The 27094-nt window shown below is 43.0% G+C and overlaps 2 protein-coding genes and 1 long non-coding RNA gene across 3 annotated transcripts in view; all 3 read left to right on the top strand.

Annotated features, from left to right (window-relative positions):
- LOC121814599 overlaps positions 1-1016 on the top strand; it is a 3276-nt gene extending 2260 nt beyond the window's left edge. The window contains exon 3 of the long non-coding RNA XR_006054465.1: positions 96-1016. This is a non-coding gene — a long non-coding RNA (uncharacterized LOC121814599). The remainder of the gene's footprint in view (positions 1-95) is intronic.
- A 1891-nt stretch (positions 1017-2907) lies between these two features.
- On the top strand, positions 2908-11763 carry LOC102290580 (high affinity immunoglobulin epsilon receptor subunit beta). Its single transcript, XM_005923657.2, has 7 exons — positions 2908-3013; positions 5888-6085; positions 6199-6312; positions 6921-6977; positions 8797-9084; positions 9205-9327; positions 10042-11763. The coding sequence occupies exons 2-7, from the start codon at positions 5909-5911 to the stop codon at positions 10105-10107; spliced, it is 825 nt and encodes a 274-aa protein (XP_005923719.1). The 5' UTR covers positions 2908-3013; positions 5888-5908; the 3' UTR covers positions 10108-11763.
- A 6543-nt stretch (positions 11764-18306) lies between these two features.
- Positions 18307-20363, top strand: LOC121814598 (skin secretory protein xP2-like). The gene is made up of 4 exons (XM_042221331.1): positions 18307-18501; positions 18562-19392; positions 19631-19849; positions 20349-20363. Exons 1-4 carry the CDS (start codon positions 18307-18309, stop codon positions 20361-20363), a joined length of 1260 nt encoding a protein of 419 aa, XP_042077265.1.
- Positions 20364-27094: the final 6731 nt, after the last annotated feature.

The raw sequence follows: 27094 nt of genomic DNA on the forward strand, positions 1-27094 counted from the left end.
TGTGTGTGTGTGTGTGTGTGTGTGTGTGTGTGTGTGTGTGTGTGTGTGTGTGTGTGTGTGTGTGTGTGTGTGTGTGTGTGTGTGTGTGTTTCTAGTTCATTGTGCTTGGCATCAAAGCCCTCTTGTTTGATAAGCACCCAACTGGGGTGAGTAATTCAGCTTTATTATATATACATATACTGAGCAGGCATAACATTTGTGTTTACAAAAGGTGACAGAAAGGTGTCAGAATGCACAGTGCATCACTGCTTGTTGCACATGGAGCTGCATGGCTGCACAGGTGGTCTGGAATGATGAATCTTTTTTTTTTACATCACATGGATGGCTGGGTGTGTGTGCTTACCTGGGGAACACGTAGCACCAGGATTCACTATGGGAAGAAAGCAATGCTGGGGATGCAGTGTGATGCTTTGGCCATTGTTCTGTGTTGGGTCTCGCCATACATGTGGATGATACTTTGACAAAGACCACTTAACTAAGCATTCTTTCAGACCATGTACATGCTTTCATGGAGATGGTGCTCCCTGGTGGTTGTGGCCACTTTCAGCAGAATAAAGCACCCTGCCACAAAGGAAAAATGGTTGAGGGATGGTTTGGGGAGCACAAATGAGTTTGAGGTGTTGGCTTGGTCTCCAAATTCCCCAGATCTCAATCCAGTCGAGATTCTGTGGGATTTGCTGGCCAAACAATTCCGATCTATGGAAGCCGCACCTCACAACTTACAGGACCTTAAGGGACCTGTGGCTAAAATGATGGTGCAAATATTACACCATCATCTTTTCTACATGATACATGTAGCAGTAGATATCTCCAAATATGCACCCACATTGTGTTGAACAGCGTTGAAGAAATTTCCTCCAGTGAACAGGAGTCACACAGTGACTTCCACTGTGGAGACAAACTGTTAAAGTTGAAGCATTTGTTGGCTTTTTAAGTTGTCTGAGTGTTAAATGCATATTTTGTTGTGCATAAAGTGACACAAGTCTTGTATTTTAGGTCATACTCAACATGATTTTGTATCTCATTTTTGTTTTTGTTTCTAATGTCTCTGTAAAGCACTTTGAATCACCTTGTTGTTTAATTGTGCTATACAAATAAACTTGCCTTGCCTTGCCTAGTTCACTGAGTTTTGAATGAATATGGACAGTGGACAACAAACAGTGACGCGTGTATCTCTACATGAAGTCTGTGTGGTCACTGCTCTTTGAGATTTGAGTGTGTCAGCACCTTGTCAGGAACTTAGCCCACATTATTTTTCTCTTTTAGAGCAGTGATGAACCAGAGCTCCACAGACCAGTGCTGATAGAAGTGACTGCGCTGCCTGTGGTCTGAACATCTTGACTCTGTGTAATGTCACATCAGCGATCAACAAAAATTGTGACTGTACGGCCTCCAACTTCTGAGAGTTTTCTAAATGTTCCTAAAAATAATCATATTTAATTTTTTTTAAAGAAGTCCCCTGTAACTGTTATATAATTCATTTTGCTTGTATTTTTGAAATTTTATTTTTAGAGAATTTTATATTAAACTTCAACATTATGCTTTTTGTGTGAAAACAGGAACATGTCTGAAGATTACCATTACTAACATTTTTAGGTGTCATGGTGTAGAATATATGAATTATAGCACTGTGTATATTTACTCTGTTACTGACGAACTTAGACTTAGTTACTTTTTATTGTAATCAATTACTCGACCCGTTCAGTAAAGACATAAACACACAACAATGTTTGCCTGAGAATGTGAGATCAAACCTTTGCGACACTGTTGCTGTGACACAATTTGTCCACCAGGGAGCACTGTTCTCTTGTCACAATTGTAATGAGGTTGGAGGTTGAAGGCACACGGAGAGAGTTAAGGGGAGCGACCGCAGCAGCGGCGGAGCAGGTCCGGAGGCTGAACTGCTCTCCCAGCTGTCCAGAACTTTGTTTTTAATGGATTCTTGTGCTCCAGTTTGTTTTCCTCTTTTTTTGGGTTCATCTGCTAACCTCCCCTCTGTCTCCATGGTTCATGTTTTCAGATATTTCCAGGTTTCATTGTTTTAGTTTCTCAGTGTTTAGGTTTTTCTTAGTTCTCGTCCTGTTTGTGTTATCGTTTATTTTATGTTTTTTTTGGCCACAATAAAGGCTCACTTTTTGTCAAGTTCAGTCCTGCCTCTCGTGTGTCTGCTTCTTAGTCCACACTTCAACACACTGGCTACCCAGCCATGACAACAGCCGAGTTGTGGTCAGCTGTCCAGCACATCAAGTAATCCATATTACAGCATGAGTAGCACTCAGTTAGGTGAAGTGAAAAAACTTCAAACTTGCTGGGACCTGCCCTCATGTGGACCAGCACAGGAAAGGAACTGATTGTTTTATTTTTGGCAATTTTTGCACATTACACTTTATGTAGTCCCGTGTTGACTGTCTGTTATATGTGATTTGTAGCACCGTGGTCTTGGAGGAACGTTGTTTTGTTTCACAACGTACTGTATCACATGGCTGCAATGACAATAAAAACACTTGACTTAAAGATGAAGAACGAGCATGATTGAGCTCAATATCAGCTGACATAATGAAAACATCAATGAAGACAAAGGATGCTGGTTGTGGTTTGGAAGTTTTTCAGTATCTTTTCTGCAAAGCACTGCTGGAGGAAATCACTGCACAGCCCGTGGCTTAACAGGTGATTATTTTAGTCATGTTTGACTGATTGCCCTAATTAATTAAGTGTTATTACCATAAAATTACAGTTTTAAACTAGTCAAGTTTGTTATTTGGTGAATGTCTGAAGTTTAAGTTTGGCATGTTTGCTGAACATATTTGGTTCTTGAAAAATATATATATATATATATATATATATATATATATATTTATTTATTTTTTTTTTTATACGGAGAGCATAAAGAGGAGGTGCTATTGGTAGCGGTGTTGCCCAGTTCCTGGTTTCCTCTTTCCAGTGTACCGCTTACTCGATCAGACTCGTTTATTTTTCATAGGCAGTTGTTTAAGTTTTTGTTCTTCACTAACAGGTAAGCCTTGTAGTCATGTTTGATTCAGTAAAAGATAAAAGTCCAATTTTTGTCTTACTTTACTCGCATTTCACAGAATGTGTATTTGGTAATATTTTGACTTGAATTATTTTGTATGAGGATAAAGTGTAAGATAATGCTGATTTTCAGTTTTTACTTTACAATTCGGTTTAGTGTAATGTTTACCGTTAAGTAGTGTTTTCTTGCCTTATTTAATTTTTTACATATGGTTCTAATTGCGCACAGGGCGACGGCATTGTGGAGTGTAGTAATGGAGGGTTAAACTGCTTTGGAGTCAGTTTTCTCACCGTGTTTGGGAGTGTACAGGGACATTCAGGGTGATTACGGTGAATTCCAGACTTTGGAAATAAATGTTTGCATGCTTGTTTTCAACTAGCGGACTTTGTGGATTATTTTTCAACTGCCCAAGAACACGTGTACGGTCTGACTAGCAGCGGGTGCTTCCGCGGTAATATTCAGCTTGTAATTCAGACTAATTAAGAGTTGTGTCTTTATGTAAAAAATTGTTGATTAAGCTAATCGTTTTTCATCGATCTCCATGTTGTAAGTTTAAACAACATCAGAAAAGACACAGGTTGAAACTAATTTTATGATTTCTGGGTAACAAAAATACAACTTCTAAAGTTAATATTAGTCTAATCATTAATATAAAATATAGTACATATATTTATCCATTGGTACAGGTGTTCCAGGTTATGGATGTAAAACAACACAAAAGAGGCAACTGGCCAATTTTAACATTACTTCCTTGTTCCTGAACAAGAGCGTGCAGTAAATAAAGCTGGGGGATGGTGCTGACTTCACTGGAGTTTTTAAAATGTGTTACATTAAATAGAAAGTTTCTATTATCTAGCTTTGCTGATATAAATGTGGTGAAAATTATTGAGAGCGAGAGAGCGAGAAAGAGATTTTAATTTAAAAACTGAAGGAGCAAGGAGAAACAATTCAGCAAAAATGAATGATTAAATAAATAATCATGACAACTTTATGTGAGGCAGAGGCAGGAAGTGGACTCAAACTCATGACTCAAACACGAAAAAGTAACTTAGGTCGGCAGGTTTATTGGTGGGGAAACTCCTTCATAAAAATAAACTCGCAGAAAAACAAACCAAAAAACCTTGAGAATAAATAAGAACAGAACACTGGAAACTAAAATTAAATCTCCAGGAAACTAGAAACATAGGACTGAAACCGGAAACACGGAAAGACTTGCACACACAAGGAGGTACAACAGGACAAAAGGCAAAGGAAAACACAGGGTTTAAATATACAAGGGAATAATGAGGGAATGGGGAACCAGAAGGAAGCACAGCTGGGATTAATTAGACATAACAAGACAAGGGGAAACAAAACTAGCCAATTGCAGTTTTCAAGAATGGCCACTAAGTTTTAATATTACTCTTATTATTTTGTGACCCAGAAAGAGTAAACGTTTAACATATTCTCAGGCGAGGATGTAGCTGTGTGAACTTCAAATATCTGCTCGGTTTATCAAGACATCACATATTTGCACAAGTGCTTCAACGTTTTCGGAGACATCTGTTACCCACCAGCTCGTTAGCTAGTCGGGAGCTCAAGGGTCACTAGAGCCGCCGAGAACGGCACAACTCCCGGCACATCATTTTCACATCACCGCAGTCTTTCGCTACTCAGGTTAAACGTAATATATAAGTCACTTAGACAACCTAAAAATTTAATTTTTTGGCTTTTTTCAGTGTTTTATTTGTCCGTGAGTAAATCGTTTGGCTGAGATCAAAGTTATTAGACTATTCGATTAAATAAAACTTTATTAATCCATCGGGTGGGTTCCTCCGGGATTTTCACACAGCTGAATAAACGTCAAACAGAAAACTGATTAAACAGAAGTGTGAGACGGTCGAGAATTTACACCAGTGTCCTGTTATATTTTAGTTAGCAAGGAGCAGACGGCCGAGTTTATTAAACTCCACCGAGACAGCGGTGACGTAAATCTGAAGGCTAGACCGTCCAATTTCACAGCCGTTTACTTCCGGCCTACCCGACTTTCTGAGGACCCAGCCCACGAAGACCGCGAAGGACGGGTCCTCAGGAGGATGCAGCCCATGAATTTGGACACCCTCTCTAGACACACTGACATTGGACATGGGACTGTCAAAGTAAAACAGGAAATAAAATGAACATTGAACCAGGACCACAAGACACAACACAAGGAACACAAGGGAGGCACAGAGACAAAACCTAAAGGCTGGAAAATCACAGCGGTGCTAAAGAATAAATAAGGAAAAATAAATACAAAAAACCCCCAAAAACTAATCATGAAAATCCCACATAAACTGAGAACATTGAATAAACAAAAACCAAGTCACCCGACTACGGACCATCACACTTTTACTATGAATCTGATTGTCATTATTATGCCAGAAATCATCTAAAGAGACCAAACCCATTTTTGTAGCACACGACAAACTTTTTTCTGCTGTGAAGTGAAAATTTTAACATAGAAGTTAATGACACGTGACCTGCTGTTGTAGCCGACACAGTAAAGTGACTGGGCACATCACTGCGGGATTCCATTTTCAGCACCTGGAGGTTGCCTATATATGTAAAACATTCTTGTAAACTGGTATCAGCACAGTGTTATCCATATGAAGAACCAGTGTCACCTGTTAAAGCCAACTTGAGAGCGTCCAGTGATGTGACAGCCTCCCAGCATCAAGTCGGTTTAATTAATTAAAAGATTACTTTTAAAATTCTGTTTAAAGCTCCTTTGGTGGAAAGTGAAGTTAAGTGAAGGGAAGTGAGGTGTTTGGGTCAAATTGTTTTTCCACTAAGACTTTAATCTGATTCTTATTTCAGCTTTTTCTTGTCTCTCAGTCTCCAGGATCTCAAGACAGGATGTCAGTGACTGTGTCCAAGGCTGATGGGGTCACTGTACTCACTCTGACCACTGACCCCCAAAGTCCTTGGCCTCCTCTGTGCCAGATCTTCAAGAACCTTTGCTACAGTCCAGTGTGCTGCACTGTGTCTCAGCGCCTGAGAAGTCTCAACAGAGCTTCTCAGACAGTGCTGGGGGTGAGCTACAACCATCTACACATCACATTTTATATTATGCCTATTTTTTAATTTGTAGTTTTTTCTTAAACTGCACAATGTTCACTGTTCACACTGTACTTCATTTTTCACAGACTCTGCAGATAATGATCGGGCTGCTCAACATTGGATTTGGACTTATACTCTATAGCACTTGGACCTCCTTTTACTTAAACTACTTAGGCTTTCCATTTTGGTTGGGTGCATTGGTAAGGAAATAATGATGGGTATATATATATATATATATATATATATGAAAAAAATAAATCTGAAGACAAACAAAGTGTCAGTACTCTGTTTGTGGATGATCGAAACTCTTAGATTGATCTTCAAGTTCCAGCTAGGATGATTTTTGAACCTCTTTATTTGTTGACTCATTGGTTACTTTTAGGCATTGAATAGACTTGGAAAGCTTTAAGAGAAGATCATTTTGGGGTTCAAACATATCTTTCCACAGTGTTAAATATGTGACAGAAAGGTTAAATGCCAAGTTTTGTCCAAGTAATATCTACATGTGATGACACCAATGCACATTTACAAACACCGATTCATAGTTTTGCTAGGTTACATTAAAAAATTAGCTATAGTTCAAAATAGCAGTTTACACAAACAAACTATACAATTGTTCTCTCATGATGAAAGGTTTTATTTACAACTTGGAAAGAAAAGCATCTGGACTTCTTTAGGTTGCTTGAAGACGTTTCACCTCTCATCCGAGAAGTTTCTTCAGTTCCGGAACTGAAGAAACTTCTCTCCTGTTCTTAAGATGGACATGAACTTTTTATTTATGTATTTATTTATTTTGTCTTTTGTCTAGTTCATCATGTTCGGCATTGTGTGCGTTTTGTCTGAGAAGTATCCAAGTCCATGTTTGGTGAGTATTTCAGCTGTAAAACATTTTCATATGATCTCTAAAGGACTTTTTGATGTCATGTGACATCACTAATGTCACATAACTTTGCCGACATGTGGCCAACAGTAATGTTTTAATGTTCTTCGTTATTAAACATTTGCACATAAATAAGTGACATAATATTCAGTACTTACTTTTAAAAGTTTACTCTTCGGCCGCCCCTTTTCCGCCGTTTTTCCCCCCGGCAAAATTATCCACAGCCACGACGCGCTATGCATTCTGGGATATGTTGGGCCACGAAGTCTACACCGCCACATCCTTAAAATTCAGTGAAATGAAGGACGCATTTGAGGGCTGCATTTCGAGCAGCCTTTGAATGGGACAGCCTTCGTCGCGTCGCTGTGCCGTAATTGGCCTTAAAATGCGGCCTTTAAGGCTGCAGACCCTGAATTGGGATACAGCCAGAGACTAAATACACATAAGGGATGATCAAGGGAAGTGACCACACATGGGAGCACAGCTGACACACATGAACCTAAAGACAGAACAGGGGAAGTGAAACTAAATACACTGACATTGGACACAGACTTCCAAAGTAAAATAGGAAACATAACAGATGCGGACTTGACTAGGGAATACAGCAGACCATAGAACACAGGAACCAAAAGACTAGAAAAGATAAACTATGACAAAATCAAAATTCAATAATGATACAAAACTCAAAACACTGGGTCACCGAACCAGGACCATGACACCAGGTCTTAGGGTAGAGGCCTTAAAAAGTGCAATCCAATTACATGACAAAAACATTTATCCAGATTAGGGCTGCTATGATTAGTCGAGTTGTCATGATTACGTCAACTAATTTAATAGTGGGCACGTCGTTTGAAACTTTGTAAGATCCTGAAAGACGTAGGAATAAGTAGTAGGATTTAAGAGTGTAATAATGGACTGGAACAGAAGATGGCAGCACTGTATGTACAAGGATGCCAGCTGCCATTAAATGCCAAAGAAGAAGAACAAGAAGAAGTAGCTGTGTCCAAATTTAGGGGCCACATCCTTCAGAGGCTGCATTTGTAGGCCGATTACGTTACAGTGATGCAACAAAAACTGTCCAAATTCAAAGACTCCTCCAAATGCGTCCTCCTTTTCCCCAGATTTGAAGGATGGGTCGGGTGTATCCTTCGTGGCCCAACCTATCCCAGGATTCATAGCACTTAGTTTTAAACTTTTAAGACATATATTACCACCAGCTTGACAGCTAGCCGGGGGTTAGGGTTAGCCGGCGAGAACAGCGAACTCCTGGCACATCATTTTAAACCCCCCCCCACCCATGGTCTTTCGCTAAACATGATACACAAATCATTTAGATAACTTAAAAATATTATTGTTTGTTTTTTGCGCCTTGAGGCGACTTTTGTTGTGATTTGGCGCTATATAAATAAAATTGAATTGAATTGAACTGAACTGAATTTTTTCAGTGTTTTGTTTGTTCCTGAATAGATCGGTTTGGCTAAGATTAAAGTTAGCCCCACCCCCACAAAACTAAAAATACAAAATTCCATTCACAGACAGAATCAGATACTTCATTAATCTGAAGTGAAGAATAACATTAACAAACCACAAACAGAAACCCAAACTTAACATGAAAATAACAACCATCATATCGTAAAGCAGCAACTAGACAGAAACCAACGTTTAGATTAATGAAGAATCCAGACATGACTACATAAACATGCGTACTCACAGAGGCTATGATACTTTAGTCTAAGAATGCACTAAGTGTCATTTATGGTTTGGATATTTTCTTGTACATTAACTGGTCATTTTTGTTTTTCAGGTCATCCTTACTGTGATTCTGAATCTGGCTGGAGTTGCTTTTGCCATCACAGCCATTGCACTGTACAGCATTAATTTAGGACGCATTTATTATTGGAGTGACTATTACTACAATTGCTACAGTCGCTACAATGGTTACAATGGTTACAATGGCTACAATGGTTACAATGGCTACAATGGTTACAATGGCTACAATGGTTACGGGTATGGCAGGGAAACAATAAGGTCTCCATCTTTGGAGGAAAAACTCCTTCAGGAGAAATGCTTGGAGGGCCAAGCAGTGCTGGTGGTAAGTTAGGGAGAGCAGAAAGAAAAATAGCACATATACACTATATGATACTATCTTATATACTGCAGTATATATCATTTTGTGACTTTAGATGAAGCACTGTTGTTTGTATCCCATCAGATGCTCCTGAGAAGCATCAGTGCTGTGATGATCACCTTGTCTGTTCTGGAGCTCTCTGTTGTGATAAGCTCTGCCGTCCTGGGAATCAAGGCTCTGAGGAACAAAGAAAAAGGACAAAACAAGGTAGATAATGGACAACACAAAGGTTCAAACACATTCTGATAAACATGTTAAATAGTAGAAGATGTTGGCTGAACACATGAAGTGTTCTTGCAGGAATTCTGTTTGTTTTGTCTGAATATCAGTGAAAGCAGGTAACAGTGAGTCTGTGCAGTGTTCTCATGCTCTCTACCAGTTTGAGTGAGTCAGTTAAAGTTTATATCTGATGTACAGACAGAGAGCAGAAGGACAACATAAAACAAAACAACAGCCCATCATGACTTTAAGACATGAAGCTCAGTCAGTCCAGAATATTTGTGGAACTTCAAACTCTTTGTAGAAACTGGCTCCCACGTGGACCGGCCCAGGACAGCAAGTCCAGAGTTCAGGCTGCAGATTTTAGGGAGAGACTGTGTGAATCAGAGCTTCATGGTGGAACTGCTGCAGAGAGAGAGAGAGAGCCATGAGGAAGAAGAGCTGTTGGGACTAATAAAAAAATAGACCAGAGGAAGTTTGAACAGCTGTGCACAACTTTATGTTAGTGTGGACAACAACAGCTTACCACAGTTTGTTTTAATAACAATAAAATAAATTGTAATTGCACTTTATTTTTAACGTCACCTTAAATGTTGATTCCTTTTTGTATCCCTGCATGAAATTGTCATCAAAGTGTGCGCAGTTGTAATTGTTTGTGACTGGAGGGAGTCGACACCTCACAAATATTTTTTTCTCTTTTAGAGCACTGACGACCCAGAGCTCCACAAACCTCTGCTGGAGGAAGTCACTGCACAGCCTGTGGCATAAACATCTTCACTCTGTGCATGGAACATTGATGGATATTGAATGTGGAAAACCTCAAGGATCAGTATTGGGTCCGAAAATGTTTATTATGTATATAAATGATATTTGTAAAGTATCAAAGATACTAAAGTTTTATACTAAAGTAATTTTTGCAGATGATACCAATATACTTTGTTCAGGTGTGAAATTGCAACAGGTTTTGGATGTGATCGCACAGGAGTTAAAGATATTAAAGAAGTGGTTTGATAGAAACAAATTGTCATTAACATTAAATAAAACAAAATTTATTTTATTTGGAAATTATAAGAAAAAACATTAATATTGAAATTTGTGTTGATAATATATATCTAGAAAGAGTTAATACTATAAAATTTCTTGGTGTGATCATTGATCATAAGGTCTGTTGGAAATCACACATCACTGAGGGGAGAGTTAGCACGGGGCATTGCTGTCTTGGGGAAAGCAAAACAATTTCTGGATAGGAAAACATTGTATATGTTATATTGTGCTTTACTATTAGCGTACATGAGTTATTGTGTAGAGGTTTGGGGAAATACATATAGAAGTAATATTCAGACTATAATCATAATGCAGTAAAGGGTTATTAGATTGATAAATCAGGAGGGGTATAGGGCTCACACAAATGCACTCTTTATTAGGACGCAAGCTATAAAATTCCAGGATCTGGTCAAGTTCAAAACAGTGCAAATAATATATAAGGCAAGGAAAGGGATGCTCCCAATCGAAATAAGTAAATGGTTCTTAGAGAGAGAAGGGAGATATAATTTTAGAGGGAAGTGGAATTTAAAAATACAAAGAGTAAGAACAACTTTGGAAAGAATGTCTATTTCTATAGCGGGAGTTAAATTCTGGAACGAGTTAGAAGAAGAAATAAAGGTCAGTAGTGATATAAACCAGTTTAAAATAAAACTCAAAAAAGAAATTTTAAATAAGTATAAGAATGAAGAAAACGCAATTAACCCAAGAAAGCAGTCAAAGTGATGTTTGCTTTCCTTTGCAAATGAGTAAATCTAAACATAGTATTGGTTGAATATGAGAAAATATTTTTTGTGACGTCATGTTCTAAGTTGAAACCATCGTATAAGTTTTTGTTGTTCAAATTTAGATGATGAGGATGAGATGATAAGATGTAAACCTAAGGGGGTAGAGCTAAATAAGTATATACTTCTGCCTACTCCTTTTCAAACAACTGCATGGAATGATATTATGAAATGTTGGTTTGAAATAAAAATGAACTGAACTGAACTGAAATGTCAACGATTTACACACATTCTTACTAATAACTGACTGATAATATACGAATTATGACTGTGTGTTGACGCAGCGATGTATATCTTATGTTTAGTTAGATCCCACCACCTGTTATGTAAAAAATGATTGACAAAGGAAAAAAATCATTGTTACAAGTCATAGTCTTGAGCTCAGATGCTGTGCAATAACCTGAAGTTTATTAAGTCAAAATAAAAACTAGTAACTCTTTTCTTTCTTTTTTACAGAAGTGTTTAAACAGGGAATGTCAGGTGGAGGTTGTTACTTTTAAATGAGGTTTGAAATTTTAAGAAACTCAAGTTTTTACTGTTCCCAGCCTGTGTTGTAAATGAGTTCTTGGTGTGTTCAATAAAACATGAAAAGTTCAGCTGTTATCTTTTTTTCTTCTTCTTCTTTTAAATTCAGATTGTTTGCCTGTAATTGTGAATCAGATCGAGACCAAAACACATTCTCATTTCTTCCAAATGCAAGGAGGCACTCCTGGTAACAGGTCTGCATTTAGTTCCTGGTTTCTGTTTTTCTAACTGCACAGCAAGCAACCAGTCTGAGTTTAGTTTCGTTTTGTTTAGAAGCTTTTTATTATAAGCTACATGCTGTGTTCTAAGTTCAAACTCATTAAAAGACTCATGGAAACATACATGAACTGCTGGAGAAAGTCACTGCACAGCTTATAGCCTAAATGTGTGGCCTCTATCCTTTAACGTCACTGAGTTGAACAAAGTTTTCTTAGTATCAGTATTCTTGATGTGCCGCTGTTGTGGAAAATCTAACAATAACCTGCAACACACCCAGTGAGCTTGATTTGAAGTGGGTTTAATAAACACATTGCAGTGTGAAGAGAGCATCCCACTGAAACACTAGGACCATCTCTGAATTGTTGCCCTTACATCCTATATACGCAGACGCAGACACTCTTAAACAAAGAACATTCCACAGCAGATCAATTATTAGCAGATCCTTAACTGTTCAGTCTAAGAAAAGCTCCGACCAACCGTCACCTCATCTGCAACAGGATGTCCAGAGCCCTCAAGAGGAAAATGAGTCTGCTGTGAAGGTGCAATAAAACTTGGGCCCTACTTGTGATCACATTCCACATGCATACAAACTGGTGACAGGAGTGGTCTTGCTGTACTAAAGTGAAAATATGTGATTAATACATGAGAAAAGGAATCTGCCACCGCACTGCTTGAAGAGTGCATTCCTGCTGTGTCTTGTGTTTCTGACGTTTTGCATTAATTGATTCTGACACAGTCAGTTTTCCATCATTGTTGGTGTTCTTCTTTATCGCTACAGTGAGGTTTTTTGTGGGTAGTGTTTTATATTAATTATTCGTGAAGGTCACAAATATGTGTCATATATTGTGAGGTTTCTTATTAAAAATGATTTAAAATTGGAACATGTAGCACAAAATTGATGCCATCTTTAGCTGTTGCATGGTGTTATTGTTTCTAAGTATGGAGGAAAACTCAAGAATGGATTTGAATTTGTGTTTAGCTGCAAAAATAGGATTTGAGTGAGTGTGACAAAAGGCCATTACTTCACGCCGGTCGCTTAGAGTACTAATCAGGTGGAACCAGATAATCTTCACATTTTCTTTTACATCACATGGATGGCCAGGTGCGTGTGCTTACCTGGGGAACATGTAGGACCAGGATGCACTATGGGAAGAAAGCAATGCTGTGGGTGTAGTGTTATGTTTTGGGCCTTGCCATCCATGTTGATGATACTTTGACACAGACCACTTACCTAAGCCCCAGACCATGTACACTCTTTCATAGAAACGGTGCTCCCTGGTGGTTGTGGCCACTTTTAGCAGAATAAAGCACCCTGCCACAAAGCAGAAATGGTTGAGGGATGGTTTGCCACACAAAAATGACTTTGAGATGTTGGCTTGGCCTCCAAATTCTCCAGATCTCAAACCAGTCGAGCATCTGTGGGATTTACGGGCCAAATAATTCCAATTCATGGAAGCCACACCTCACAACTTACAGGGCTTAATGGACCTGTTGCGAAAATGTTGGTGTAGATATCACAGCATAATTCTGTACATGATATGTGTAGCAGTAGATAGCCCTATACAATATATGCACCCACATTGTGTTGAACAGCGTTGAAGAAATTTCCTCCAGTGAACAGCAGTCACTCAGTGACTTCCACTCATACATACCAACACTCCCGATTTTTCTGGGGGAATCCCGAATTTCAGTGCCCCTCCTTCAAATATCTGAGCCGACGAGAAGAGCAAACTCCCGGCACATCGTTTTCAAACCCTCGCGGTCTTTCGCTACTCAGGTTAACCGTCTGTTTGCTGAAAAATAGTAACGTGACCGCCCCGCATTTTCTTGTTGGTAACGGTAACGACATTGTAACGATAGAGATAGTAATTAGTTACTGTTAAATATCAACACTTCACTGAGTTCTTTTGATTTCTTAAAGGCATCCAATGGAAGACCGGCTCAGTACACCATTTCACACTTTATTTTCTTACACAATTACTAGAAGGGAGATGCGTCCTGCATGACACGGTGCCACGGATCTCAAAATGGTGGTGTGCCCCTAACAGTTTTATTACAGAAGCTCTCTCATTCTAGTCTAAACAACAGTGTCTCAGTAACTTTCCACTAGAGATGGTCCCCTCTTATCTACTTTATCCCAGGCAAGCGTGAGCGAGAGTCTACAGCATTCTCCTTACTGAAAAAAGTAACGCGGTTAGTAACATCGTTACTTCTAACGCTGTTATTCCCATCACTAGTTGCCTGTGGAGAAGTGGACACGGCTCATAACCTTGTTCTTGTAATTGTACAATAAAGGTGTAGTAAGAGTCTCGCAGTGACCACCAGAGAGCGCTGTTGTATTTCTTTCCTGTTTGCTTTTTCCAAACTGTGCAGCAAACGCACCAAGTTTGTTAACAGGTGATTCTTTTAATTATGTTTGACTGATTGTCCCAATTAATTAATTGTTATAAAATTGTTATGTATGAACCAAGATTTATGGTGTGCTGTACAAGCTATCGCCAGTAGGGGGCACCACACCCAGTTATGTGTATGTGTGTGTGTGTGTGTGTAACTTCTGTGTTATGTTAATACAGAGAAGAAGTCAACATGTAAACAAGCTACCGTGTGTATCAGTCTGACTCTGTATAAGCCCTACTAGTGTATTGACTCCATAGAGGGAATATAACATAAATTGGCGATTAGTTGTGTAGTCGCCATGGCATCCCTCACGTCCTGGTGAGTGATAATGGACCGCAGTTCTGTTCTGAGGAATTCAGGGTGTTCCTGAAAGCTAATGGAGTCAAACACATCCGCTCCGTGCCATACCATCCTGCCACTAATGGTTTGGCTCAGCGTTTTGTGCAGACATTCAAGCATGCATTGAAAGCTTCCAGGGGTACAGCACCTGTGCAGCAGCACCTTGACACGTTCCTCTTGACATATCGCAACACTCCCCATGCAACGCCAGTTATCTTGTTCATTGGACGCAAGCTGCGCTCTCGGCTGGATTTTCTGAAGCCCAGTGTGGCCGGAGCAGTGCGTCGGTCACAAGATGCTCAACAACAATGCCGACAGCAACACTCCAGGGACAGACGGTTCACTATTGGCGAGCCTGTCCTGGTGTGTGACTATAGGAAGGGAGAGGACAAGTGGACGCACGGTGTCGTACTGGAGAAGACTGGGCCAGTGTACAAGGTGAATGTGGGAGCACAAGGAGTGTGGAAACGTCATGTGGATCAGATGGTGACGTGACCCGAGCCAGTATCTCAGCAGGTCGCAGTGGATCCTCTGACAAGCTCTCAAATGTCACCAGCCCAGAGTGGTAGTGACACCATGCTTCACCCTTGTACATCTCTGCAGGGAGAGGCTGTTGAACAAGTTCTGGGGACCACAAGACCTCCAGAAACACCCCAGTCTGTCAAACCACCACTGTCTGACTGTACACAGGTTACAGAGAGTGTAAGACATTACCCAGCGAGAGTTACTAAGCCACCCGCTCGTTATCGTGATGGGTGAGCGTATTGAAGTAGTTCTGTGAGAATGTTGGGTTCAGAGACATTATTCTCAACTAAAAAAGAAAATTCATACAGGAAGCAACAAAGTTCCAGATTTCATGAATTTTGTAATAAAAAAAAGAAAAGGAAGAAAAAAAAAAGAGTACTACTTTGGTTAGGGTAAATGTTTCTGTGGGTGGTGCCACGGTCACATTGTCATGGTCCTGAGTCTGCCGACTCAGTGTTTTGTGTTTCTTTATGCTTTTGTTTATTCTGAGTATGTATTCTGTTATAATTTGCCATTTGTTAGGTTTCTGTTCTGTGCCTGCCCTGGTCCCACTTCTGTGTTCTGTCTGTCTATGGTGTCACACTGTCTGTTTGTGAATCTGTCTGTTTAGTTCAGTGTCTTGTCTGGTTCTCTGTGTCTGAGTTTCCGGTTTTATTCTGAAGGTCCCCGTGTCATGTGAGTGTGTTCACTTTACGTTTCCCCTGTCCCGTCAGCTCTGATTCCTCCCAGGTGTGTTGCCCTCCTGTCTCTCATCCCCTGATTACTGCTGTGTGTATTTAAGTCCTGTGTGTTCTCCTGCCTGTTGCTGGTTCGTCTGTGTTCAGTTCCTCTGTCTGCGTCTCTCTGGCCCGCACCCTGTTTTTAATGCTCTCAGGTTTGTCATTTAGTTCTCCCAGTTTAGGTTTCTCCAGTCATCTGTCATTCCTCACTGCCTGTTCTGTCACTGCCACTTCTGTAAATAAACATCACGCTCATCACCAGTCAACTGCCTGTATTTTGGGTTTGAGATATTATGTATGAACCAAGGTTTATGGTATGCTGTACAAGCTATCAACAGTAGGGGGCACCATGCCCAGTTATGTGTGTGTGTGTGTGTGTGTAACTTCTGTGTTATGTTAATACAGAGAAGAAGTCAACATGTAAACAAGCTACTGTGTGTATCAGTCTGACTCTGTATAAGCCCTAATAGTGTACTGACACCATAGAGGGAATATAACAAAAATAGTTATTATAAAGTTGCTGATCAAGTTTATTTGATGAATGTTTGAAGTTCAAGTTCGGCATGTTTGCTGAAAATATTTCTTTAACTCTTGACATGAACTGAACATAAACTTGTGGCTCCTCTCATGTCACTGCTACCTTTTCTGCAGGTGTTACCTTATACATCATATTTTTATGCTCACCTTTCTTACCATGTAGAGCATAAGGAGGAGGTGCTATTGGTAACAGGTTTGGCCAGCTCTTGGTTTCCTCTTTCCAGTGTACCGCTTACTTGATCAGACTTGTTTGCTTTTCAAACTGAGTTGTTTAAGTTTTTGTTCTTCACTAACAGGTAAGTCTTTCATGTTTGATTCAGCTTGTAATTCAGACTAATTAAGAGTTGTGTATTCATGTAAAAAATGTGGTTTAATCGAATCGTTGTTCATTTATCTCCATGTTGTAAGTTTTAACAACATCAGAAAACACATCAAGTTGAAACTGATTTTATGATTTCTGGAAGACAAAAATACAACTTATACAGTAAGAAGTCTAATAATAAATATAAAATATAGTACATATATTTATTGATTGGTACAGGGGTTTCAGGTTATGGGTGGAAAACAACACAAAAACATGACTTCCTTGTTCCTTGAACAAGAGCGTGCAGTAAATAAAGCTGGCGCATGGTGCTCACATCACTATGTGCTGCACATTTATCTGCTAAAACTGTGGATTTAACTACATTTCTGGAGTTTTTGAAATGTGTTGCATTAAATAGAAAAAGTTTCTTTTATTTAGCTTTGTTGATATAAATGTGGCAACGATTATTGAGAAAGAGATTTTTCATGTAACAACTGAGGGAGGAAGGAGAAACAATTCAGCAGAAATGAAAGAAAAAAATTAATAATGACAACTTTTTGTCATGTGAGGCAGAGGCAGGCAGGAAGTGGGTGTGAACACAGGACTCTAGAGATAAAACTAGAAAAGTTTTAGTTCTAGAAAACTAGAACTAAAACTCCAAACCAGAAACACAGGGAGACTTACACACATGAGGAGGTACAACAGGACAAAAGGCAAAGGAACACACAGAGTTTAAATATATGAGGGAATAATGAGGGAATGGGATGTAGGAGGGAAACACAGCTGGGATTAATTAGACATGACAAGAGAAGGGAAGCAAAATTAGACACACTGACATTGGACATGGGACTGTCAAAGTAAAACAGGAAATAACACAAACATCGAACCAGGAAAATAAGACACAACAGAAGGAACACAAAGGAGGCACAGAGACAAAACCTAAAGGAAATCACAGCAGTGCTAAAGAATAACTAAGGAACAGAAAATACAAAAAACCAAATCACGAAAAACCCAGAACATTGAATAAACAAAAACCGAAACCTGGAGTCACCCGACTACGGACCATCACACTTTTATTATGAATATAATTGTTATTATGATGATGTTGGTTGTTGCCAGAAATTACCTATAGAGACCAAACCCATTTTTTGTAGCACACGACAAACTTTTTTCTGCTGTGAAGTGAAAATTTTAACATAGAAGTTTATGACACGTGACCTGCTGTTGTAGCCGACACAGTAAAGTGACTGGGCACATCACTGCGGGATTCCATTTTCGAGGAGTCTTCATTCGTCGAGGGACTTGTTGATTTGAACAGACTGTACAGAGAGTCCCTCCCTTTTGCCTTTGTTTTGTGTTGCCTCCTGCGAGACGTTTAGTAGAGCAGTGCTCTACTGGTGTTATTAATCGTGGTGTTTGTTTAAAGTTACTCTGCTGCCTAGTGTGTTGTTTCACTAACGGATTTCAGTTGTGTTAATAAACCTTATGTTTGTCCTCCTATCTAACTCCTTGGTCTCTGGGCTCGTTTATGTTACGTCCGCTGCCGCCTAGCAGAGCCGGGTCGTAACAGACTGAGATGCACTCCAGGGCCTCCCCAGAGGCTGGGTTTCAGCCCCCATCAGACTCTGGACCCCTGGAGTTTAAGAAGCCAGCTGAGGACTGCACCCGGCTGTCGCTGCCTGAGCAGGGTCAATGCTCTGCGCAGCTGCAGGCCGCTATGTGTTTGCCAGAGGCCCGTGTGCCTGCTGGTCCTGTTGCGTTCCTGCCAGAGGCCCGTGTGCCTGCTGGTTCTGTTGCGTTCCTGCCAGAGGCCCGTGTGCCTGCTGGTTCTGTTGCGTTCCTGCCAGAGGCCCGTGTGCCTGCTGGTTCTGTTGCGTTCCTGCCAGAGGCCCGTGTGCCTGCTGGTTCTGTTGCGTTCCTGCCAGAGGTCTCCGCACCTGCTGGTTCTGTTGTGTTCCTGCCAGAGGTCTCCGCACCTGCTGGTTCTGTTCTGTGTGTGCCAGGGGCTCCAGTGCCCACTGGTTCTGAGACTGTTTTTGCTGGGGGGCCCGAGGAGCCCGTCCAGCCTCCTGCCTCGTCAGCTGGGGGGCCCGAGGAGCCCGTCCAGCCTCCTTCCTCGTCAGCTGGGGGGCCCGAGGAGCCCGTCCAGCCTCCTTCCTCGTCAGCTGGGGGGCCCGAGGAGCCCATCCAGCCACCAGCTGCTCCACCAGCAGCCTCATCCACGCTTGCAGCAGCAGTTTCATCCATGCCGCCACCTGCTGCAGCGCCTCCGTCTGCATCCTCCACGCCGTTGCCTGGCCCGGCCTCTGCTGCATCCTCCACGCCGTCGCCTGGTCCGGATTCAGCATCCTCAGCGTCGCCTGGTCCAGCACATGCTTCGGCTTCATCCGCTTCACCTGGTCCAGCCACTGCTACATCCTCGCCTGGTCCAGCCTCCGTGTCTTCATCCTCGCCTGGTCCAGCCTCCGTGTCTTCATCCTCGCCTGGTCCAGCCTCCGTGTCTTCATCCTCGCCTGGTCCAGCCTCCGTGTCTTCATCCTCGTCTGGTCCAGCTCCCGCATCACCTGCAGTGGCCTCCTCTTCAGCTTCAGCTGCTTCGCCTGGTCCAGCTTCAGCATCCTCATCAGCTGCTTCGCCTGGTCCAGCTTCAGCATCCTCATCAGCTGCTTCGCCTGGTCCAGCTTCAGCATCCTCATCAGCTGCTTCGCCTGGTCCAGCTTCAGCATCCTCATCAGCTGCTTCGCCTGGTCCAGCTTCAGCATCCTCATCAGCTGCTTCGCCTGGTCCAGCTTCAGCATCCTCATCAGCCTCTTCGCCTGGTCCAGCTTCCGCCTCGCCTGGTCCAGCTTCCGCCTCGCCTGGTCCAGCCTCAGCTTCCGCCTTGTCTGGTCCAGCCTCAGCTTCCGCCTCGTCTGGTCCAGCCTCAGCTTGCGCCTCGCCTGGGGCTGCAGGGGCCACGCAGCCTTCAGGTCCCCTACTACCACCTCCACATCGTCGGTCATCTGCCAGGCCGCTTGTTGGGCATCTCCGCCACCGTGGACGCCCTCCTGAACGCCGCCACTGCCTTCCGCATGGCCGGCCTCCGGACTTGTTTCCACGCCGCCGTTGCCGTCCGCACGGTCGGCCCCCAGAACTGTTTCCACGCCGCCGTTGCCGTCCGCACGGTCGGCCCCCAGAACTGTTTCCACGCCACTGCCTACTGCGTGGCCGGCATCCGGACCTGCCCCGTTGCCATTCGCATGGTCGGCCTCCTGAACTTGACCATCTGGGCCTTTTTGGACTCTGTCCCTCCGTCCTGGGCCCCCTCCGCCCGCCCTGGTCGGGTTGTTTTCTGTTTTGTTTTGGTCCGTTTTTTCGTTTCTGCTGGGCTGTCTGGTGCCAGCCCTTGGGGGGGGGGGGGGGGGGTACTGTCATGGTCCTGGGTCGGTGACCCAGCGCTTTTAGTTTGTTATCATTTTCTAGATGATGATTGTTTAAGTTCTGTGTTATTTTCGATCTGCCTCTGAGTCTGCGTCTGTATCTGTCTGTCTATGGTGTCACACTGTCTGTTTGTGAATCTGTCTGTTTAGTTCATGTCTTGTCTGGTTCTCTGTTCTGAGTTTCCTGTTTTATTTGAAGGTCCCTGTCATGTGAGTGTGTCAGTTTACGTTTCCCCTGTCCCGTCAGCTCGATTCCTCCCAGCTGTGTTGCCCTCCTGTCTCTCATCCCCTGATTACTGTGTGTGTATTTAAGCCCTGTGTGTTCTCCTGCCTGTTGCGGTTCGTCTGTATTACTCAGTGTCAGTCTGTGTATCCACCGTGTCTTCTCCCTGCTGTTCATCGTCATCCTCCTCTGCTCGTTTTCATTCAGGTTTGTGCTCTGTAGTTTAGTTGTTTCCCAGTTTAGTTTAGTTCGAGCCCCGTTTGCTGTTTGTCCACATTCTTTTGTGTTCAATAAATCACCTTCACTCCTCTACGACTCCCTGCGCTTGGATCCTCATTTATTCCACACGGCTCGCCTCGGCAGCCGTGACAGAATGTCCCTGGAGGAGGTGGAACACTCTTCTTCTGAGTGAGAAGCATTGCTGGGGTAAGTATCTGAGGGACGTCAGGATCTGAAGAGACAGAGACAAGCGGTCTGGAGTTGATGATGGCCGTCACCTCCGCCATCAGGGTGCACAGGACTTCGTGGGTCAAACTGGAGGAGGGAGTATGCATCAGCATTGAGTCTAGGATTCTCCTTGCAATTCCTATCATGCGTTCCCACGCACCGCCCATGTGCGAGGAGTGAGGTGGATTGAAATGCCATGTACATCCGCGATTGTTGGTGTATCTCTGAACTTCTGACTTTGACAAAACCTTTTGGAACTCCAACTCTTTGCAAGCACCAACGAAATTGGTTCCACAGTCTGAGTATAGGTGTTCAGAAGGACCTCGGATTGCAAAGAATCTTCTCAAGGAGTTGATGAACGAAGAGGTGTCTAAAGACTCTATCACTTCTATGTGGACTGCACGTGTGCTCATGCAAGTGAAGAGAACGGCCCAACGCTTACTCTGAGCAATACCTCCTCTTGTGCGCCTGGCTATCACGGCCCAAGGACCGAAAATGTCCACACCAGTGTAGGTAAAGGGTGGTGAAGTGCTTAGTCTCTCTTGCGGCAGGTCTGACATCTTTTGTTTCTCTCTTTTCCCACGAAGCTTTCGACAGGTGACACATCCGTGAAGAACAGTACTCACGCATCGCTTGCCGCCAACTAGCCATATGCCAGCAGCTCGAATGGCACCTTCTGTGATGGTACGACCTTGATGCTCGACCTGCTCATGATAGTGTTTGATGAGCAACGTGGATACATGGTGTTTGCCTGGCAGAATGACGGGATGCCTTTCTTTGTCGCTTAAGTCAGCTAATGTCAACCTGCCTCCAACCTTTAGCAGACCATCTGCATCTATGATCGGGTTGAGTTTTGTTAGAGCGCTTCTCTTGGAAACATCGGCTCCCTTGGAGAGAGCATCTAGCTCTTCAAGGAAAGAAGCTTGTTGCACAGCAAGAAGAATCACTGTAGTTGCCTTGGACAACTCGTCAGCTGTGAGAGGTTTAGGGCACCAATGCCAACCATTACATCCGTTGGTTCCTCGGCTGCTTGCCTTAAAAGAACAAACCACATGGATGAGTGTTGCAACTCCTCTCCGTATGGACTTCCAGGAAGAGAATTTCGTGAATCTCTCACAACCCAGCAACTTGTCCTTTTGACTTGTAACACAGGTTGTAACTTGTGGTCGTATCTCAACATCTGCGTCTGGGTTGATAAGCTCAAAGGTCTCATGTTGCTCACTGCTTGGCTGTGACTTGTATAGAAATGTTGGACCCGTGAACCAGTTGGTTCTGGTGAGCTGTGAGGCTTGAACGGACCTAGAAGCATGGTCAGCTGGGTTATGCTCCGTAGGTACATACCTCCACTGATTCGGTTGTGTGGACCGATGGATTCTCTGGACCCTGTTGTGGACATACACATAGAAACGTTTGGACTGATTATGAATGTAGCCCAGCACCACTTTACTGTCACAGTAGAAGGTGACTGCATCAATTTGGATATCGATCTCTTTAACGATAAACTCAGCAATTTCCAAGGCTAGCACTGCCGCACACAGCTCCAGTCTAGGTATGGTAGGTTCAGTTGGTGGTGCAAGTTTAGCTTTTCCAAGAATGAAACCCACGTGAACCTGGTCGTTTGCATCTGTTGTCTTGAGGTACGCCACCACACCAATTGCTTTGGTTGAAGCGTCTGAAAAGATGCATACCTCTTTACGACTGGCATTGGAACAGGAGGTGGTGGTATACGCTCGAGGGATATGAAGATGTTGCAGTTCTTGAAGCGAATTTTTCCATGTCTCCCAAACCTTACATTTGTCCTGAGGGAGTGGACTGTCCCAGTCAGTTCCATCTAAGGTCAACTCTCTCAGCAACGACTTGCCTTGAACGGTCACAGGAGCGACGAAGCCGAGAGGGTCAAAAAGACTGTTTATGGTGGAGAGAATCCCACGTCGTGTGAATGGCTTGTCACTGACTGACACTTGGAAGGTGAATGTGTCCCTTTTAACATCCCAACTCAATCCAAGGCTTCGCTGTGTGGGTACTGCGCTTCCATCTAAGTAAAGATCTTTAATGCCCTTAGCATGATCTCCTGCAGGGAAGGCTTTCAAGACGTCAACGCTGTTGGACGTGATCTTATGCAGTCTCAGGTTTGACTCAGAGAGAGATGCTTGGGATCTCTGTAGCAGAGAAATTGCCTCTTCCTCTGTGGATGTGGAAACAAGACCATCGTCTACATAGAACTCGCGTTCCACAAAATGTCTGGTGTCTGACCCATACTGCTGTTCTCCTTCCTTTGCAGCTCTTCTGAGACAGTATATTGCCACAGCTGGAGAAGGACTGTTGCCGAATACGTGAACCCTCATCCTGTATTCAACAATGTCCTTGCTGGGATCATTATCTCTATACCACAGAAAGCGTAAGTAGTCTCGGTGGTCTTCTCTCACGACAAAACAATGAAACATCTGTTCGATGTCAGCCATGATTGCTACTCGCTCTCTCCTGAAACGAATAAGGACTCCCATTAGACTGTTATTCAAGTCTGGTCCGGTGAGTAGCACGTTGTTCAGCGAGATGCCATTGCATTGTGCGCTTGAGTCGAAAACAACTCTGATTTGGTCGGGTTTCCTGGGATGATAGACCCCAAACATCGGCAAATACCAGCACTCTTTACCTTTAGGAAGTGGAGGGGCTGGTTCTGCGTGATTGTTGTAGAAAATCTTGTGCATGAAGGCAATGAACTGGTCCTTCATCCTTGGTTTACGCTCTAGTGTGCGAAGTAATGAGAAGAGGCGGGTCATTGCTTGCTCACGATTGTTGGGCAAAGGTGGTCTGAGGGGCCTGAAGGGAAGAGGAGCCACCCAACTATTCGACTCGTCCTGAAAAACCTCATCACCCATTATCTGCAGAAACTGTTCGTCCTCTATGGAGAAGGCACGCTTGTCATCATCCGCTGTTCTTGCAAAGACTGTGTTGCCGAGTGAGTCGTCGTCCATTGTAGTGCTACGGCAACTGTGTGAGAGTCCCTTGACTTGACTGGAGTTGACCGTTTGCTTGAGATGGATGTGGCTCGTACAAGGTCTGAACAATGATGACCTTCCGTCTTCCAATATGTTCGTTCTATAACAGTGGACAATGGGCTTATGAACCTTTCCCAAACACACATCACCTACTAAGACCCATCCAAGGTCAAGCCTTTCAGCAAAGGGTGCATCACCAGGACCGTTGATCTGCTGCCTCACCTTGTGAACCTGGAGAATGTCTCTCCCAAGCAAAAGAAGGATCTTGGCATCATTATCAAGAGGTGGGATTTTGCTGGCAAGGCTCTTGAGGTGCGGGTGATGGAGGGCAGCTTCAGGTGTCGGTATTTCATCACGATTATCTGGTAAGTCATCACATTCGATCAGTGTTGGTAGCGCAAGGCTAACTTCACCATTTACTGCTTCGATCTGATAGCCATTTGCTCTCCTGCCAGAGGTTGCGGCTAAGCCAGCACAAGTTTTCAGGATGTAGGGGTATGAGCCAACTTCTATTCCGAATAAGTTGAAGAACTCTGACCTGGCTAGAGACTTGTTGCTCTGGTCATCGAGCATAGCATACATTTTGATGGCTTGTTGTGGGCACTCTTTAGGATAAACTTTAACAAGACATATCTTGGAACAAGCTTTTGACCTAGCGCCATTGCCACAAACTTCAGTGCACAGAGGGCTTGCAACTGGTTCTGGGATAGTGTCCTCTTTTCCCGGCTCCCCGCCGTCACCTGTTCGGGGACTTGAGGGCTTGGTTGACAGTTGTGGTGGACCAGGATGAAGAGCTGTGATGTGCTTGTCACTGTTGCACTCATCACATTTCAGGACAACTTTGCAGTCTCGTGCGAGATGAGATGTGGATGCACAGCATTTGAAACAGACGCCTTGATCTTTCAAGTACATTTTGCGTTCTTCAATGGTCTTTAGCCTGAAACCACGGCATTTCTTTAAGGGGTGGGGTTTTTTATGGATGGGGCAATGCTTGGATATATCCTCTCTAGGATCTGGATCGCTTTGAGGGCCCTCAGAAACGACTTTGGTCGTATGAACTGAGACTGGGGTTCTTAAATTTGTGTGGCGTGAGATAGGCTTTTCTGTGACAGGACTGCTTCCAGAAAGAGCAAAGCTGGGATCGTTTCTTGTTTTAGCTTGATAGCAGATGAAGGAAGTGAAAAATGAAAAGGGGGGATAACCAACCTTGTAGTCCTCTTTGTATTTTGAGCCTTGAGTGATCCATTTTTCTTGCAGGTTCTATGGCAGTTTTTCCACGATGGGTTTGATGCCACGGGCGGTATCCAGGTATGCTAAGCCGGGCAAGTAGCCATCCTCTTTTGCTGAAAGTAGTTCCATCAATAGATCTCCAAGATCCCTTAACCTGTAATTGTCCTTGTTTGTTATTTTAGGAAAGCTGTCCAACTTCCTAAAGAGAGCACTTTCGATAACTTCTGGAGCACCATAGCATTCATCGAGCCTGTCCCAGACCATTTTGAGTGCAGTATTTGGGTTGTCGATATGAACTGCTCTTAGGCGCTTGACATACACAGAAGATTCCTTCCCGAGCCATTTTAAAAGTAAATCCAGCTGTTCGCTTGCAGTAAGGTCCAAACCCTTAATGGTATTGGAGAAGGCAGATTTCCATGCTCTGTATGACTCTGGATGATCGTCGAAGTGGGTTAAGCCAGTGCTCACAAGCTCTTTTCGTGCCAGGTACTTCGCCATGTCCATCATCACTGAAGACTCTGGAGGGTGTGTATGAGAAGTGTTGAGGTACTGAGGAAAAGTTAGCTCTGGCTTAGGATAGGGCCTATTGCTCTTTTGTTCTTGCAGGAGTCCCTCACTGTTAACTTGGAGGCGACCATTTATGTCTGGCTGAGCTGATGGGATAGAGGTGTGAGCGGTTTGGTATGCATGCGTTACCTCAGAACTTGGTTGTGGCTGGAAAGGTGTGGGCCATGAGTCTTTCACGATATACTCCTCTTTAATGATGTACTTAGCCGATGGTGGAGGGCTCTTCTCGATGGGATGCTCTGATATTGAGAGATTAACTGGTTCATTGCGTTGGTTAAGCTGCATAGTTTGGTCTCTGATATAGTCGCTTACACGTTCATGTGTACTCTGCACCATAACTGGGAGACTTTTCCAACTAGGATGTGCTTCAACCTCTATCTCTGCTGCTGCTTCCAAAACTTCTGCTTGGGCAATTGCAGCTGCAGCTTCCTTTTCAAGATTTAAGGCTTCGAGATTAGCTTCTAATCTTGCTTTGTCGACTTTAATGCTGATCTCTCTCTGTGCGAAGGCAACACGTGCACGAGCAGCTTCTGCCTTGGCTCTCGCGTGTGCTGCTGCTGCACTGACATTTGATCTGCTTGAATATCTGGAAACTGAACCAGTGCTTTTAACTGATGCTCCGTCTTGAGGAGGCTTTGGTTCTTTAAGTCTTGCACCTTCGGGGTGTGCTTCGTCCATGTTTGTTGACATGGCTTGCTGTCGTAGAGTTGTTTGCCAGCTGCTAACCGTCTTTTTACTATCCTGCTCTCCTTGTGTGTGTACGCTACACAATTCAGCAGTAGCCTAACTCCACTTGAAATAACGCGCGAAGTCAGGATGTAGCGTCCAACTCCTTTTAATTAGCAAGTATTTCCTCATGGAGTAAAACTGAAATACAAATAACATAGCTAAAATTAACCTAGCATCATTAGCACAACAAAATTAGATTCCAATACACATCCATTAGCGTTAGCACACAACTACTAAAGTATTCATCTACAGCAAATATTTCCACAAAATATACATAAAATACAATCCTACAATTCAATACAAATGAAAACTTACAGACGGTGGTGTCGATGGCACAAACAAAAGGCAGATGTCGCTGGATCAAATTTCCCCACATGTGATCCGCTAGGAACTAAACAAACATGGCTGACATCCTGTCACTTCCTGAAACTGGTTTTCAAAATAAAACGAATTTCAAAATAAAATTAACTCATTGCAAAGAGCGCCTATATTGCAATAAATTAAGAGCGGAACAAACTATGATGTGTTGCAGCTGAACCACGCTACAATGTGTACCCTGCTGTGATTGGAGCAGCTATTGGTGGGATGCTCTTTGCAGCCATTGTTACGGTTCTGCTGCTCATGTACATAATCCGCAACCACAACAACAACCCTCGTGAGTCCACCGCACGTGAGCACCAATATCCTGCTGATCTGTTTAAAATCACTGTGATGTTAATGTCGTTTTCTTTCCACCAGGACTACATGATT

Source organism: Haplochromis burtoni, unplaced genomic scaffold, assembly GCF_018398535.1.
Source record: "Haplochromis burtoni strain Fernald_Lab_line unplaced genomic scaffold, NCSU_Asbu1 Contig_64, whole genome shotgun sequence".
NCBI lineage: Eukaryota > Metazoa > Chordata > Actinopteri > Cichliformes > Cichlidae > Haplochromis > Haplochromis burtoni.